The sequence below is a fragment of the Sphaerulina musiva genome (genome assembly GCF_000320565.1).
Source record: "Sphaerulina musiva SO2202 unplaced genomic scaffold SEPMUscaffold_6, whole genome shotgun sequence".
In the NCBI taxonomy this organism is placed as follows: Eukaryota; Fungi; Ascomycota; class Dothideomycetes; order Mycosphaerellales; family Mycosphaerellaceae; genus Sphaerulina; species Sphaerulina musiva.
In genome coordinates, this window is record NW_016017388.1 from 305371 (window position 1) to 321766 (window position 16396).

Here is a 16396-nt window from a genome sequence, read left to right on the forward strand (position 1 = left end):
ATTCATCAAACTGAAAAGAAAAAAGATGGCGCCTGTTGCACAAAAGAGAGCATGGAAGAACGAGGCGGGCGAGCGACGGCCGAAGAAGAAGGTCAAGCGTGTGAAGAAGCAGGACGACTACTACAGCAGCGATGAGGACGAAGAGAATACAGCCAACGGAGCAGTGCAGCAAGCGTCAGATGCGCCCAAGAATATGCCCAAGCGAGTCGCAAAGGTGGAAGAAGTGGAGATTACGGGCGGTAATTCACTGCCTCTGGGCGAGCGAGTGCCTGGGAAGAACACAACATCGAGGAGAGAGTCCAAAAGTGTGCCACGACCGAAGCCCATTCTGAAGAAAGCTGCGCCAGTGCAGATATCAAAAGCCACGGCACAGCCTCAGGTAGAGAGCGAAAGCGGTGACGATGAAGGAATCCAAGTGGACGACCTCGAAACCAACACGGCTCTCAACATGAACGTGGATGAAAGCTCCGCAGACGACGACGACGACGACGATCTCGATGATCTCGACGAAAACGACGAGCCAGATCTCGAAGCCACCTCTTCCGGCGAAGAAGACGATTCCGAATCAGAAGGAGGTGACGACGGAACCTCCCAAACCTCCTCCTCTCACACGCTCTCGCAAAGAAAAAAGCGCAACGACCCCACCGCCTTCGCAACGAGCATTTCCAAAATCCTCGAAACCAAACTCTCCACATCCAAACGCTCCGACCCCGTCCTCTCACGCTCCAAATCCGCCCTGGAAGCCTCCCAGACCCTCGCCGACGCCAAACTCGAAGCGAAAGCGCGCGCGCAAATCCGCGCCGAAAAACGCGCTGCGGCAGAAAAGGGGCGCGTGAAGGACGTTCTCGGCTTGCAAACCCCAGATGTGGATACGGGGGCGATGGTGGAGGAAGAGCGACGGTTGAAGAAGATTGCGCAGAGGGGTGTGGTATTTATGTTTAATGCGGTGCGGAAAGCACAAGTCAGTGCGGAGGAGGAGAGGAAGAAAGTGGTCGGGGAAGGGGTGGTGGGGATGCAGAAGAGGGAGGAGAGGGTGAATGATATGAGTAAACAAGGGTTTTTGGAACTGATTAGTTCGGGAGGGAAGCAGAAGCAGCAGCAGCAGCAGGTTGTGGAGGCTTCTTGATGAGAGCCCGTTTTTGTAGATGCTGATGATGAGAGGGCCATCGATAAGGAGGTAGCATCACCACTATCAAGATTTCCTTGCCCATTTCCACTTCTTAGTACCGCCAGATCACCACCGGCCAGTATAGGTATGATCCAAAGATTGACTACTATATCCATTGATTGAGTAATATACAGAACTACAAGTTGCATATCTCATCCTTTTGAAAAAAAGAGAAACAAAAACAACAATATCTCTCTGGTATGGGGATAAAAACTCCGTTGCACGCACACACACACACACACACACACACACAAGTAAAAAAGAATATCTTCATGTCATTAATTACCTAGGTATCCTGACCTTTCGAATAGAACCAAATTTCTTCCTTCTTCCCTTCGAATCTTGCTTGCATCGGTCGGTGTGTTTCTCATAATGTCCCCACTCCCCTGGAACCACCCTCATGTCAATCCAAGATGCCACTTCCAATTCCTTTTTTTACAGCAAAAGGACACAAAACACATCCTTGTATTCACTATACCAATCTTATTCCCCTCCTCAAGTTCCAAAAAGAGGGGGGAAAAGAGAAAAGAAAAAAAAAACATCAAGAGATAGTGCAAAAGTTATCCTACATAACAACACACCTCTCATCGGCGTCCTTGACGGTAGCCGCATTCGGCACTCTTTCTGGCAGCTGAGGTGAATAAGGCGGGGTTTGACCTTGATGAGCCTGGCTTCTCCTCCTTCTCCGCCCACTGTCCCTGCGTGGATATGAACCCGGTGTGCCATTGGCGCCCATCGGACTCTGTTGAGCATATGCACTTTGCCGTTGCAGTTGATCCAGCGTTTGCAGGGGATTACCCTGTGCACTTTGCGCCGTTGCACCGGCGGGTCGGTAGGGACGATCGTGGGAAGACTGCTCATATGTAGGGGGTGCATCGGGATCATCAGTACTATCTGTTGGTCGATTGACAGCCGGTCGACCCTGAGGGCGGGAGGAAGTTGCCCCGACGGGTATGTTACCGCTGCTACTTTGTGGTGATGTGTGAGCGTTGTTGCGGCGAGGTGGAATTTGTGGGGGTCGCTCGTTGGTTTCGGATGATAGATATCGTTCGGAGAGTTCACGTTCTCTCCTTCGTCGTTCCTCGTCTTGACGTTGCTGGTCCTCTTCTTCCTCCTGCAGCTGAAGAGCAAGCGCTAGATCGTGATCTTCTTGCTCTGATGCTGTGCGCAGTGTCTGACTCGTGACGTCTAAGCTATCTTCCGTGTGCGCTTGCGTGGAAACGCTCGAGGCCGGTCTAGGACCGGGTAGCGGCGGAGGAACTTCAGTGTCTGTAGCTTGAGCTTGAGGTCTGTGATACCTGTTTCTGCTTTGCGCCGTCTCCCACCCTTCGTTGCCGCCGCCAGAATTGCCCTGATTGAGGTTGCTGCTCGCACCATGGCTGACACTGCGGAAGTCTCCACTGAAGTATTCCGACGCAGCACCGTTAACGTCGACCAGGCTTTCCCAAACAATCTCTGCGTGAGAGCCGTAGCCTTGGTCAGTCACCAGCGTCATCAATGCGCCATGTCGCGGCTCCTTGTACAACGTGCTGAAATGGTCGTTCCGGAACAGAATGGCTATTTGACCCGAGTGTAGACTTTGTGAGATGGACTCTAACCCATGGTCGGTCAGTTGCGTCGGCCAATTGCTGAGAAAGCCATTGATTGTAGTGATGTCCTGCAGCATTTCCTGCTCCTGAGTGCTCAGCCCTTCGCTGCTCTGCTGCTTGTGCTTGAGTTCTGCTTCAGCGAATTGTATGTTTTGGGCATCCTCATAAGTCTTTGCACTTCTCTCAAATGCCGCATAGTCTGGAGTGTCTTTTGGCGCTGTCCAGCCATGAATCAGCGGGATATTAAAGGTCGAGTACAAGCGCATCTCCCTGGTCTCCTCGAAGCTACCCGGCTTACTTTGCGCTCTATCCAATGGATGAACGCCATTCATGGCTTGAGGATGGCCATCGTAGGAGCCTCTGGGAGTTTGTGCGGGGGTGATGAAGCGTGGATTGACGTTCATGCCGGTGTGCAGGGCCAGTAGGAAGGCGTATAGCTCACTAACGTCGGGTAGATTATGCGCAGTATCGCCACGCCGACCTGACATCAGCTCGTCAAAGACGGCATCTAGCAACAGGCCCAGGGACACTTGTTCGCGGGTTCTTAATGTCTCGACCAAAGGAGTGTCCATGTCGAGAGGCGTTGACAGTGATAGTGCATTGACTAGAGCGAGCAGTGGACATGGACCATTCTCATTCTGCGTCAAGATGGGTGATGATCGCATTTTCTCCCTATCTTGCCAATTAATGTGCTTAATCTGATAGTGCTCGTTCCTCTTCCTTTCCTGAGTCCGAGGGGTTTCGGGCACAGTGTGTGGCGCGGACGAAGAGGAGGCAATTGGTCTGTCGACCGATATCGAAGGTAGAGGTCGTGAAGCTGGAGGTTCCGCATGATCGATCAAGGGTCCTGAAGCTGAGGGAGGCGGTCCAGGCGGAGGTGCGTACTGAGGGGGCTGCGAGCTCCCTTCAGGGTGCGCAGATGGCGTAGGAAAGTAGCCTGGCGATTTGGGGCTTGGCAGAGCGATAGGAATGTTGCCATGTTCAGTCGACACAGCCGGCAGTGCTTCCTTAGGGGGAGGTGGAGGCGAAGGTGTTTTGCCCTCGGCCCAAGGGTTGGTGACAGGCAGCGTGGTCTCCGATTGTACGACAGGCTTGTCGCCAAGCGAGAGGTGGGCCAGCTCTTCAGCGGGGGTGGTCAGCGTAGGGAGCTCAACAGGCGGAGGGGGAGGTGCTTGAGAAGGGAGCGGCGGAGCAGCATGTCGTGGTTGTTCCCATATTGGCTGGCTGGATTCCGTGCTCTTCTGCGAATCGTTGTTGTTGACCAGTCCATTCTGTTTGTGGTAGGGATTGTTCGACTTCTCGTCCTCATTTCTGCGGTCTTCATTCTTCCCTCCAACAGCGCCATTCACAGGCCCAGGGCGCAATATTGAAGGAAGTTCGCTCTCATTCCTCCCATGCTTCTTACTGTCCTGCTTGCCCGGTGTGACATTCAGCGGCTGGGGCACCTCGACGAAGCCTTCGGGCGACTCTCGGTCTCTGTCGGTATCGTCCGAGTCCCATGTGCCATGCGAACTGACGTCTGAGTCTCGCCGCCTCTTCTCGCGCGCCGCATTCATGTCAATGAGGTTGAAGGCCGGGGAAGTGCTCAGGTCATTGCTGTACACGTCTTCGTTCTTGGTCGGAGTCGTCGGGTAAGGCGCTGAGCCATTCGGAGCAGTCGCAGTCGCAGTGTCGACTCTCGGGCCCACGGGTTTCCTGGTCACCATGTTCGACAGTGCGTGCAGTCGACGGTTGCACTGCTGACTACTGCTGCCTCGCTCACTCGATATACCTCCAGACTTGGTAGCGTGAGTGGGGGCGCGTGTCTTAGGATATCAAACTCCGCTACTCCACCCTCTCTCCAGCAGCGGTGGTACGACAAGCAGGAGTGGTGGAGGTGGTGGTGGTGGTGGTGGTAGCGTATGAAGAAGTCGAAGTGAACAAGGTAGAAGTATAGGACATGTCAGGCCTCGACATTCTTCTTCCTCTCCAAGCAGCTGTCCGTAGTCGCGTTCAAGCCGCTAGCATCAACTCCGCCCAGCTTGGAGAAGACTTAAAGCGTGAGATGAGACTGTTGGGGCGGACTGCGCCACACTTCGGGAAGAAACGAGGTTTGGAGGTGGAGGGCAGCTGCAGGGTCCAGGCATCTAGCGGCTTATGCTTTCGAAAAGTTTGGGTGTTTCAGTCACATGCGAGAGAGAGAGCGAGCTGGAGAGCGAAAGAAAGAGAAAAGAAGAGAATTTCACCGACACACACCCAAAATGTCTTCTTCCTCGACTTCTCCTATACCACTTCGCATCCTGCTGGTCGGCAATGGCGGAAGAGAGCATACTCTCGCCTGGAAGCTCGCCCAGAGTGCCCGAGTCGAAGTCATTCACGTGGTGCCTGGCAATGGGGGAACGGCTGGGTAGGTCAATGCCTGCCGCTGCTGTCTACTCTGATGGTATTATGGGCACCACTCACTCACCACCCTCTCTTCTCTCTCCAGCGTCCCCAAATGTCAGAACATCCCCGACTTGAACCCCGACCGCTTCTCCGACCTCGTTGCTCATGCCAAAGCACACAACCTCAACTTCCTCCTCCCCGGCCCCGAAGCTCCTCTCGTTGCGGGCATCGTCGACTACTTTGCCCAGCATGCCCCCCACATCAAAGCCTTTGGCCCTTCTCTGGCTGCCGCGCGAATGGAGGGGAGCAAGACGTTTAGCAAAGACTTCATGAAGAAGCACAACATCCCGACTGCTCGCTACGAGAACTTTTCCGATTACGAGCAAGCAAAGAAGCACCTGGACGACATTGACTATGATGTGGTGATCAAGGCTGACGGGTTGGCTGCTGGCAAAGGCGTCATCATCCCGCAGACCAAGGAAGAAGCACAGGCGGCCTTGAAGGAAATCATGGTGGATCACGAGTTTGGCAGTGCTGGAAACAGTGTGGTCATTGAGGAGTTCCTGACGGGAGACGAAATCTCCATTCTTTCCCTGAGCGATGGCACATCCATCCTCAGTCTCCCACCAGCACAGGATCACAAGCGTATAGGTGATGGTGACACGGGCCCCAACACTGGAGGCATGGGAACCTACGCGCCCACGCCTGTCGCTACAAAAGAGCTGCTGGAAGAGATTGAGCGAACCACATTGAAACCCACAATCGACGGCATGAAGGCAGACGGCATGACCTTTGTCGGATGTCTCTTCACAGGTTTCATGCTCACTCCAAACGGGCCCCGCGTGCTCGAGTACAACGTCCGTTTCGGCGACCCAGAAACACAATCCTGTCTCGCACTTCTCAAATCAGACCTTGCAGAGCTCATGCTAGCCGCCACAAACGGCACATTATCCTCACAAACAATCGATATCGCGCCTCTGAGTGCCTGCACGGTCGTCGTAGCCGCCGGTGGATATCCCGGAAAGTATCCCAAAGGCATTCCAATGCAAATTGAAAAAGCCAACGAAGTCGAAGGCCACTACACCTTCCACGCTGGAACTGCAGTCAAAGATGGACAGCTCGTGACAAGCGGTGGACGTGTCATTGCAGCCACAGCGACAGGCAGCACATTGCGAGAAGCAGTCGACAAGGCGTACCATGGTGTGCAAGGCATCAAGTTTGAGGGAATGCAATATCGAAAGGATATTGCTCATCGTGCTTTACGATGATGAGTACCAAAGTAGTTATGACCACCCGAGACTAGAACTAGATCGCTTGGAGCGAGTCCGCTAGTCATTCAGCCAAGCATGGTAGAACCAGGAAATACAAGGCTACTATTGCATCAAAAGAAGTGAAGAAGATACATCTATCCATTGCGGGTCTACCTCTCATCCCCCTCCACCTTGCCACTCATGTCACTCATCAATCCATTGACTCAATACATGTACGTACACACTCAATAATTCTTCCTCGATTCGATTCGATTCGATTCGATCAATACAATTGTACCTACCGTACCTACATATATACAATACACCCGACAGTAGACAGTGGACAGTGAAAGTGACAGTGACAGTGACAATAAGTTCAGTAAGGTACAGGTAAGTAAATCCATGTAGGTATGTATGTATGTAGTTCTTTGCTGCATTCGACAAGACTATAGTAAAGTAAAGCGAAGCGAAGTAAAGCGAAGTAAAGTGCCTAATGATCGGGAAAATGTAAGGGTATACGCATAGTTTTCTCTTCCTTAGTTCCTTCTTTTCTTTCCTTTCTCTCACTCTTCTTTTCTTTCCTTCCTTCTCTCCACACAACGAAAGTTGAAAAAATCCAAATCAAAAGTAAAGGTAAGGTATACCTGACTTTTTCACCCTCTCCACCTCACATCCCCGAGTCATCACGAAACATTCCTCCCCCTCGCCGCCAATCTCGCCCGTGCCAACTCGAGTGCTTTCAGACGTTTAATATTAATACTGTTGTTATTATTATTGTTATTACTACTGTTACCATTCTCACCAGAAACGACAGGAACAGGAGGAGGAGGAAGCTGGACATGAGACATTGCACCCCACGCGGCCGAGGGTTTCTCTGCTCCACCATCTTTGGATTTTGGTCGAACGTTCTCTTTCGTATTGTTGTTGTTCTGACTTCCCATTGCTACTCGTTGCTGACGTTCCTTCTTCGCGGCAGATCTCTCTACCGTGGGAGAGGAAGGAGGCTGAGTATGATCCATTGTTGCATCCGGGTGGAAAGGGCTGGAAGGGAGAGAGATGGAAAGTTCGTCGGGGTGGATGAGTGGTGGTTCTGTGGACTGCAAGGGGGAGTCTTGTCGTTTGTCTCGAGTGGTAGGTGATGCGCGGGGTTGGAGTCCCATTGATATGGCTAAGGAGAGAGCGTCCTTTGGCATATCGCTGCTGTTGTTGCTGAGTGTCTGTAATGGTGTTGCGCCTGTGCCGCTGGTGACGGCGCGACTGTCCCTTGAAGACGGACGTGCTGGCTCGGGCTTGGCGGGTTCCATTGTGGAAGTGGAGTGCTTGGAGTGTAGATCGCGCAGTCTACGCCTTGGTTTTGCACGCTCCGTTTGCTCTGTTGCCGACTGTAGTCCTTGATTACGTTGGTGTTCGCTTCCACTCATTGCCCCATTTGCTGAAGCTGAAGCACCCTTCCAAGGTTTGACTTCCGACTCAGTCTTGCTGGGAAAAGCTGCACTCGTACCCGTCTCGGCAGGTCGCCTAGAGCCACTCGTACCCAAACCGCGCTTGATTTGCTCCAGCTCGTCTTTGGCCATCTGCTCCGCAGCTTTGCTCTTCTTCAGCAATTCCTGGAGCTCCTTCAATTGGGTCTCAAGATCTTCAGTCCGTCTTTGCAGCTTGTCGGCCTTCTTTTTCTCCTGCCTCAGCTCATCTGTCAAGTCCAAACATTCATCGTCCTTGTCCCGTGCGTAATTCTTCGCGAGCTTCTGCTTGGCAACGAGCTTCTTAACCTCGGCCGTAGTTCTCTCGCGATACAGGTCGTACTCTCTTTTCCAGTATTTCCCCGAGTCGGACACTGGATCAGCCAAGTCTAGTGTCGCATCCGGATCATCCTGCAGCTTCTCTGGTCTTCCCAGCCGGACTTTGCGCCTCGTGGAGCTCTCATCCCGCGCATGCTCCAATGCTTCAGTGAGCTTCGTGCTGCGACCTCCCATCCTCTGCGCAGAGTCTTCCACGTGTTCTCCGCTTGTTGTAGACTTCGTCCATGGACTGGGAAACTTTCCAGGACAGTCCTCCGGCAGCCCCGTCTTTGTCGGCCGCTTCTCCTCATTGTCGACCACGTTGTCTGGGAACGTGACGGTCTTTCTCTTGCCTCCTGCAGTGCCTGGAGTCATCAAAATTCCCTTGGTAGGAGAAGCAGGAGGCTCCAGGGCGACTGCCTCGCCGAGTCTGCCCATTGTTGTCGCATCGTTGGTGCTTCTCGGTCGCGTCATTCGTGGTCGCGATGCTTGCGGAGATCGTCCATTCTCGGTATGGGAATGGCGTCGCGGTGCCTTGGGCTTCTCGGTTTGGGGCGTGCCATAGACCAAGTGCTTCAAGGCGCGTACAGGAAACAAATGAGCAGGTGTTTCTGGTGGATCTATACAGCCAGTGGTGTCTGGATCCTCGTTGTTGTTCTCATGAGGCTTCCCCGCGAGCCAATGCAACATGGCCGCGATGCTACTACGAGGATGATGTTCGATACTGGCAGTCGCAACTCTCGCTGGGAGGGTGGGAGTACTGTAGGTCAGGTAGTCTAGTGGGTGGTTGAGTGGGGCTGCCCGTTGTGGTTGTCACGGCGCGCGCAAACATAGCCGCAAACCTTCTTTATTGACGTGCGTAAACACAAGATAAGGCTGATAAGCTAAGGGACGTGTAGCTCCCTTGGCGTGGCAGGCAGCTCATCATTGATTGCCGACGCAGAGGGACACTGCACGGTCTGTACTACTGTTACTATTACTATTATTACTGTTGTTACTGTCCTACTACCTCCTATAGGAAGGTAGTCTTCTCCTTATCCCGAGTGATATAACCTTGAGAGACGCCAATGTCCGTCTCGCAGTCGTGAGCTGATCTTGTCCTAACAACGACGCGCGCGTGCATAGCAACCACAATACCACAACAACAACATGTTTATACTGGATGCATCTCAGGTAATGTATGTTCTCAGTCACTTCTGCATAGTCCACAGAGCTCATCGACGCGTTTGTAGGCTGCTCTAGGCGTAGAATTGATTGACAGCCACCATCAAGTACTATACTACGCGCTCATTCGTCCGGACTTGGCTCCTCTTAGCGTGTCCTCGCGCAACTTTATTTACGCGACGTGCTGTAATTAAGGTTCGAGGCTGCAGGTTGCGCGTAACTATGGTGTGCGTGCGTGATTGTGTGAATATATCTTTCTCGCAACTTCGACCACTTCACAACTCATAACAATGACTCAGACCCGCACTTGAACAGTCACCGCTGCAGCAACTTCACAATTGCTGCCGACTCTGTTCAACCAACACCAACATCAATCACCCGTTTCAGCTGCCATGGCGCCGCCGAAACCAAGCAAGAAAGCAGCTGCTGTCACCACGACCGCGCCCCCAGTCAAAGAAGCTCCAATTGACTATGAAGAGATGCAAGAAAATGAACTCAGCGTCCTTTCCTCCATTTTTGGAGATGACTTTCAAGACGTTGTGACACAAGGAGCATGGCAGAAGACGACGGATCGCAGTTTCAGACTGACGGTGCGGTCGGCCGATCGCGAGCTCTTTGTCGTGCTGTCCGTTCGCTTCACCGCGACGTATCCAAAGTCGCCGCCGATCATAGAAGTCATCCGCGGTCTCGACGAACTACATGCAAGAACTGTCACTCGCATCAGAAACATCCTGGATAAGACGCCCGCGCAACTGCTCGGCGACTCCATGATTTGGTCCATCGCTGATGACATCAAAGACGCCCTTGAGGACGCCTCACAAGCGCGGAAGCAGAACACTCTTCCTAGCCTCGACGAGGAGCGCGTCAACGCAGAAGAAGTGGCTGCGCAACTTGCCAAGCAAGCTGCCGAAGCAGATGCACTCATGCAGTCCAAGATCGAAGCAGAAGAGCGACGCGAGTTGGACCGGCAGGTGAAGGAGGAGGCCCTGCGACTGGAAAAGAGGACGTTGCGCAATTCCATCACTCAGCCACAAGAGCCCCCACCTCCCACACCAGAAATCCTGTCCTTTGGCCACACTGCTCGAGTTCGAGTTCAGGGCACATTGCGAGACTTCACTCAAGTTTTCATCTCCGGATCACTCACCCACAGCTTGAGTAAAGAGATCGTCTTGCTGGGCAGACCACTTGCAACGGTTCCTGGAGGCGACGTGCCTGTCGTTACAGTGACGCGCAGAAAAGTCAAGAAGCCAAAATCTGTTGCTTGGCAACTCGAACAGCTTATGGTCGACATCACACAGTTGAACCATACTAACCTGCTCAATGTCCTAGCATCACGCGTCACCATCACCAACGAAGCAGAGTTCGAATTTTTGATGTGTTGCGAGTACGCTGAGCGAGGTGAGTCATGATCCCTGTTTCTGTTTCTGTTTTCAATCAATAAGCTAATGCTTCCAAGGGCCTATGTATGACTTATTGTCTGTCTGTGATCGTCTTCCGCAAGCAAAAGCTCAACAGTTCACCCGAGAGTTGCTGGAGGGCCTTGAATATCTTCATGGAAACGGCGTCCTACACGGTTACCTCAACCTTCGGAGCATCTACATTACCAGTGGCCCGAACCCGTCCCCGAAGCTTGCATGCTTCGGGTATCTGGGATTGATTGGCGTGGAGGATGATACCCTACCAAACAAATGGCGAGCACCTGCAGAAATTCTCAAGAGCAAAGCCGCTGACATCTGGCAACTTGGAGCAGTTGTCGCTCAGATGTTCTTTGGCATCGCCACACCGGACGAATATGATTCCCCAAAGCTCTTGCGCGCGAGACCGGACATTTCTGACGCAATGCTAGTGTTCCTGGACAAAGTCTTCGCAGCGAAGAAGAGTGGCAATTGTTTCGACCTACTCAGAACGGAGTTGCTGCGTACTGATGAACCGGTGTTGCGGACAAACCTTGGGTCGCGAGTGGAGAACCAGTCGACGACTCCGCGTCCTCGTTCCAGACACAATTCGTCAAACATTCCGGAACCAACAGGCTCTTCGCACTATCAAAAAGCCTTTCGCGAGATTCGCCAATTGGGTAAGGGTGGCTTTGGCGTAGTCGCAGAAGTCGTGGCCAAGACTGATGGCAGTCGCTACGCAGTAAAGAAAATCCAAGTGCGAGGTTCCCAATTGGACGACGCTCTTCGCGAGACGAGTTTGATTTCCAGACTCAATCACCCGTACGTTGTTCAATACAAGACTTCCTGGGTAGGAGAAGGCGAGAAGTCCAGCGCAGTGGTAAGCATGACCCCTTCGGATTGTATCACCCCAATTCTGTTTCTAATCTATTCTTAGGATGACTCGGAGTCGAACTCGGGCTCCTATTCCGAAGACGAGGGCGAGAGTGAGGCTGGCATCCTACACTCTCCAAGTTACGCCGCTGCCGGGCTTGATTTCATTAGCAATGATCATGCCCATCTCGATTCTCCCGACGAATACGAAGCCGACCAAGACGACGAAGACGACTCATTCGACCCTTTCGACCGTGATGGCACATACGAGAATGGCACGGAAGAGGAAGAGACTGGAATCTGCGAGGATTCAGAGAGCACATCAGAGAGTAGCAAGACGGCACCGAGAAAGTGGCTCCCAAGCTCGAGCCGTCCTGCCCGAACCCTATACATCCAGATGGAGCTGTGCAACCAGCAAACACTGGGCTCCCTCATTGAGGGAGGGATATCAGAGGACCACTCATGGAGGCTGATTCGACAAATCACCGACGGTCTGGCCGCTATTCATGTCGTCGGCATCATACATCGCGACTTGAAACCGCAGAACATCTTCATTGATGCCAGCGGTAACCCCAAAATTGGCGACTTTGGTCTGGCAACGATCACAGACTTCCAGGACCCTGACGATGCGACTGAGTCATCCTCCACCAACAAATCCATCGGCACTGCATTGTACATGGCACCGGAGTTGCGCACTGGAAGCACTGTACAGCAAAGCAGCAAAGTCGACATGTACTCACTGGGCATCATATTCTTTGAGATGTGTAACAAGTTTGGCACCAAAATGGAGCGCATTACCGAGTTACAGCAGGTACGACAGAAGGATCACGCCCTGCCAGATATCTTCCTGCCGGACAGTGAGAAGGCAAAGCAAGGTAACATCATCAAGCGCCTGATTTCGCATACGCCCAGTGAGCGGCCCAGCAGTGCAGACCTACTGCAGGAGTTACCTGTTCAGATTGAAGCTGAGGCTACACGGAAAGTCCTGAGCGAAATGAAGGATCGTGACTCAGCAATCTATCGACAGATGATGACCGATCTGTTCTCTCACAGTGGCAGTGGTGCTCGACACGCCGCCAAAGGATCCCTTTGGGACACACGAGCAGCCAAGATGCCCGAGAAGGCAGTCAACATACGCCTCCGAAATATTGTTCGTGGCACGCTGGAGACAATTTTCCGCAGACATGGAGCAGAGGAGATTCGACGCGACTTTATCTTCCCATCTGCCGTCAAGAAGCACTATCCGACAAAACCGAACGTGATGCAGCTGATGGATGCCTCAGGAAATCTGCTGCAGCTTCCTTACGACCTCATTCTTCCATACGCTCGTCAGCTCGCTCGTCAAAAGGCAGCGACTAGGTGCACTTTCACTTTCAGCGGTGCCTATCGCAACATGGCAGGTCCACCAAAGGCTAGTGTGGAGGCCGACTTCGACATCGTCAACAACAAAGATGATGATGACGACACAGCACTCAACGATGCAGAAGCGATAAAGGTCGTAGATGAGGCACTGACCGAGCTTCCCCAATTTGTGGCGCAAAAGGCCGTATTCTATCTCAGTCATGGGGTTCTGATCGATGCCATCCTGGATGCATGTCGAGTGCCTCTGGAAAAGCAATTCCCTGTCAAAATGGCTCTCGAACGAGTGGGATATCAAAGCAGCACGAAAGAAATCTGTAAGTGAACTCTGGCAAAGCTCCATTTAACGTTGTAATCAGACTAACGCTCTCACAGCTTCTTGGTCCAACGTTGACACTGACCTCCGTAACATGAAGCTCATGGGTACAACAGTGGACGCTCTGAAAGAGTATGACTTCAGCTTGTCTCCCGCCAAGGCGTTCGAAAAGCTTTCGAATCTCATGAGCGATGCCAAGCCTCAAGTGAAGACCAGATGCGATACCGCCATTGACGAGCTGCGCCATATCGTCCAGTGCACCAAGCTATTCAAGATCGAGCGAAAGTTGGTCATTTCCCCATTGTCCTGCCACAACGCGAAGTTCTATGCAACTGGTTTGATCTTCACTGCGGCCGTGTCAAACAAGAACGACAAGATTCCATTGGCTTCTGGAGGGCGCTACGACAGTCTGATCGAGCAGCAGAATAAGCCTGATCCGAACCTGAAGCAAGGAGCTGTCGGCTTTCAGATTGGTGTCGATCCCATCGTCAGACTCCTCATCAGCTCAGGGGTAGGAAAGAAATCCGACAATCTGAAGGATACCAACCAAGTTCAGCCACTCGCAAAGCGTTGCGAGGTTCTTCTGGTTACCAATGGTACCGAAAAAGTCCGCGATGTCGCCCTTGGACTCCTCACAAACCTATGGGCAGCCGACATCAAAGCCGAGCTGTCCCGCGAACACAACTCGTATGAGTCCCAGGAGTACTCGCTGATTGCTCACCTCCGTCATGAGACGGCTACCACAGTCGCCTTGACCAACCCTGAAACGGGTCACGGAGCCGAAGTTCCTGCTGGATCCGTGGTCAACCACATCCAGCAGGAACTTCGGGACATGGTGAGCAGCAGGACGAGAATCCCTCTCCTGAGGGCCAGCTCGAGCCACTGGGGCGGAGACGATCAAAAGGTATGTTATCTCCGTCTCTACGAGACTGGAATTCAACCACGCCACCTCCTGCTATTTCAAGCTAACACGTTCACAGGCGGACAATGTCGAGGTGCTGCGGTTGGAGCGTGGCGGCAAGAAAGCCAACCGCGACGACATTGTCCATGCCGTCCGTCACGCCTGGGAGGAGAAGCTGGACGAGCTCAAGGGGGGCCCGATCCTGGCCATTGAGGCCCGGGATCCGGTCCTCGAGCTCGTCGCGGCAACCAAGCTCAGCGACGCTGAGACGTGGCGCCAGGCCACCCAAAAGTAAGTCCCTCCTTCCCTCCCTCCCTCCCTAACAATAACCCTATACGCCATGCTGTCGAGTCCACGACCACCCAACGGGCGTGTGTGTCCTCGAGAAATGAGAGCTAACCTGGAGATGCAGTGCTGGTCTCAACGAACGCTCGTTGATGAGGGCGTTGCAGGAGAAGCTCTTCGCTCTTCGAGAGCAGGGTGCGCGCCACATTGGTGTGCACTCCTGGCTCTCGAAGGAGGGCATCCTGTACGACCTGACCGCATAGGGTGGCTTGGTAGCCTGGGTAGATAGATTGAAAGTATGACAGAATGAATGAATGAGAGAATGAATGAGAGAATGAATGAAAGAATGAATTTGTCTGAGTTTTTTTGATTTTCCCTTTTCCCTTTTCCCTTTTCCCTTTTTACCTTTTCTTCTTCTTCTCCTTGCCTCTCTGTAAATTATAACGAAGGCTATACTACGAACGTCGTTACTAAGACACTTTACGAGTACGACCTACTACTCGAGATACCTCGAGATTTCTGAATTCTAAGTCTTCCTTTTTACTTCTTCTTTTTCTTCTCTATCTCCTTTTCTTCTTCTTCTTCTCTCTCTTCTTCTCTAGGAATTATTACTAGACTATACTAAGAACGTTAGTACTAAAACAAAAAAGTAGTATAATTTACTACTCGAGATACCTCGAGATTTCTAAATTTTAAGTCTTCTCTTTTACTTTTTCTTCTCTATCTCCTTTTCTCTCTCTCTCTCTCTTCTCCTCTCTTCTCTAGGAATTGTTACTAGGCTATACTACGAATATTGTTACTAAGATAGTTTATAAGTACGACCTACTACTCGAGATACCTCGAGTCTTATCTTTTTCTTTTTCTTCTTCTTCTTCTTTCCTCTCTCTCTTCTTCTCCTTACCTCTCTAGGAATTGTTACTAGACTATACTACGTACGTTGCTACTAGAACAAAAAAGTAGTATAATTTACTACTCGAGATACCTCGAGTCTTATCTTTTTCTTCTTCTTTTTCTTCTCTATCTTCTTTTCTCTTTCTCTCTTCTCCTATCTTCTCTAGGAATTATTATTAGACTATACTACGTATGTTGCTACTAAAATGTTTTAGGAATAGGACTTACTACTCGAGATAACTCGACTTCCTAAGTCTTCTCTTTTACTTTTTCTTCTTTTATCTTCTTTCCTCTTTCTCTCCTCTCCTTGCTTCTCTATAAATTGTTACTAGACTATACTACGTACGTTACTACTAAAACAAAAAAGTAATATTACTAGTTAATAGAGATAGCTCGAGTCTTGCTTTTATTTTTCTTTCTTATCTTCTTTTACTTTTTCTCTATATCTATCCTTTTCTCTTCTCTTCTCTCTTTCCTCTCTTCTTCTCTAAAAATAATTACTAGACTAAACTACAAACGTTACTACTAAAACAAGAAAGTAGTATAATTTACTACTCGAGATACCTAGAGTCTTATCTTTTTCTTCTTTTTCTTCTCTATCTTCTTTTCTCTCTCTCTTTCCCTCTCTTCTCTATAAATTGTTACTAGGCTATACTACGAATATTATTACTAGAATAGTTTAGGAATAGGACTTACTAATAGAGAGGTCTTAACTCCTTAAGTCTTCTTCTTTTCTTCTTCTTCTTCTTCTTCTTCTCTATCTCCTTTTCTCTCTCTCTTCTTCTCTCTTCTCTAGGAATTTTTACTAGGCTATACTACGTACGTTGCTACTAAAACAAAAAAGTAGTATAATTTACTTCTAGAGATACCTCGAGTCTTATCTTTTTCTCCTTCTTCTCTCTCTTCTTCTCTCTTCTCTACAAATTATTACTAGACTATACTACGTACGTTACTACTAAAATGTTTTAAGAATACAACCTACTAATAGAGATATCTCGAAATGTCCGGGTTTTGATCTTCTTCGGCTTCTTCTTTTTAGGCTTCTTCTTTTTAGGCTTCTTCTT

General features: G+C 50.9%; 5 protein-coding genes across 5 annotated transcripts; 3 read left to right on the plus strand and 2 right to left on the minus strand.

Moving 5' to 3' along the window:
• The first annotated feature begins 4 nt into the window (after positions 1-4).
• On the plus strand, positions 5-1204 carry SEPMUDRAFT_149616 (Rrp15p-domain-containing protein). The gene has a single exon (XM_016905665.1). It carries the CDS (start codon positions 26-28, stop codon positions 1124-1126), a length of 1101 nt encoding a protein of 366 aa, XP_016759828.1. The 5' UTR covers positions 5-25; the 3' UTR covers positions 1127-1204.
• Positions 1205-1446: 242 nt separating this feature from the next.
• SEPMUDRAFT_149617 (uncharacterized protein) lies at positions 1447-4740 on the minus strand. The gene has a single exon (XM_016905666.1). It carries the CDS (start codon positions 4461-4463, stop codon positions 1734-1736), a length of 2730 nt encoding a protein of 909 aa, XP_016759829.1. The 5' UTR covers positions 4464-4740; the 3' UTR covers positions 1447-1733.
• A 235-nt stretch (positions 4741-4975) lies between these two features.
• On the plus strand, positions 4976-6527 carry SEPMUDRAFT_149618 (phosphoribosylamine-glycine ligase). Its single transcript, XM_016905667.1, has 2 exons — positions 4976-5143; positions 5225-6527. Exons 1-2 carry the CDS (start codon positions 4998-5000, stop codon positions 6387-6389), a joined length of 1311 nt encoding a protein of 436 aa, XP_016759830.1. The 5' UTR covers positions 4976-4997; the 3' UTR covers positions 6390-6527.
• Positions 6528-6791: 264 nt separating this feature from the next.
• SEPMUDRAFT_126163 (uncharacterized protein) lies at positions 6792-8728 on the minus strand. Its single transcript, XM_016902039.1, has one exon. It carries the CDS (start codon positions 8585-8587, stop codon positions 7055-7057), a length of 1533 nt encoding a protein of 510 aa, XP_016759831.1. The 5' UTR covers positions 8588-8728; the 3' UTR covers positions 6792-7054.
• A 777-nt stretch (positions 8729-9505) lies between these two features.
• SEPMUDRAFT_149620 (Serine/threonine-protein kinase) lies at positions 9506-14797 on the plus strand. Its single transcript, XM_016905668.1, has 6 exons — positions 9506-10711; positions 10770-11587; positions 11645-13256; positions 13315-14159; positions 14236-14447; positions 14569-14797. The coding sequence occupies exons 1-6, from the start codon at positions 9706-9708 to the stop codon at positions 14702-14704; spliced, it is 4629 nt and encodes a 1542-aa protein (XP_016759832.1). The 5' UTR covers positions 9506-9705; the 3' UTR covers positions 14705-14797.
• Positions 14798-16396: the final 1599 nt, after the last annotated feature.

Coding starts and splice junctions, on each gene's coding strand:
- SEPMUDRAFT_149616 (XM_016905665.1), top strand. CDS start 26: ATGGCGCCTGTTGCACAAAAGAGAGCATGGAAGAACGAGGCGGGCGAG.
- SEPMUDRAFT_149617 (XM_016905666.1), bottom strand. CDS start 4,463: ATGGTGACCAGGAAACCCGTGGGCCCGAGAGTCGACACTGCGACTGCG.
- SEPMUDRAFT_149618 (XM_016905667.1), top strand. CDS start 4,998: ATGTCTTCTTCCTCGACTTCTCCTATACCACTTCGCATCCTGCTGGTC. Junction 5,144..5,224: donor GGCAATGGGGGAACGGCTGG/GTAGGTCAATGC, acceptor TTCTCTCTCCAG/CGTCCCCAAATGTCAGAACA.
- SEPMUDRAFT_126163 (XM_016902039.1), bottom strand. CDS start 8,587: ATGGGCAGACTCGGCGAGGCAGTCGCCCTGGAGCCTCCTGCTTCTCCT.
- SEPMUDRAFT_149620 (XM_016905668.1), top strand. CDS start 9,706: ATGGCGCCGCCGAAACCAAGCAAGAAAGCAGCTGCTGTCACCACGACC. Junction 10,712..10,769: donor TTGCGAGTACGCTGAGCGAG/GTGAGTCATGAT, acceptor AATGCTTCCAAG/GGCCTATGTATGACTTATTG. Junction 14,448..14,568: donor TGGCGCCAGGCCACCCAAAA/GTAAGTCCCTCC, acceptor CTGGAGATGCAG/TGCTGGTCTCAACGAACGCT.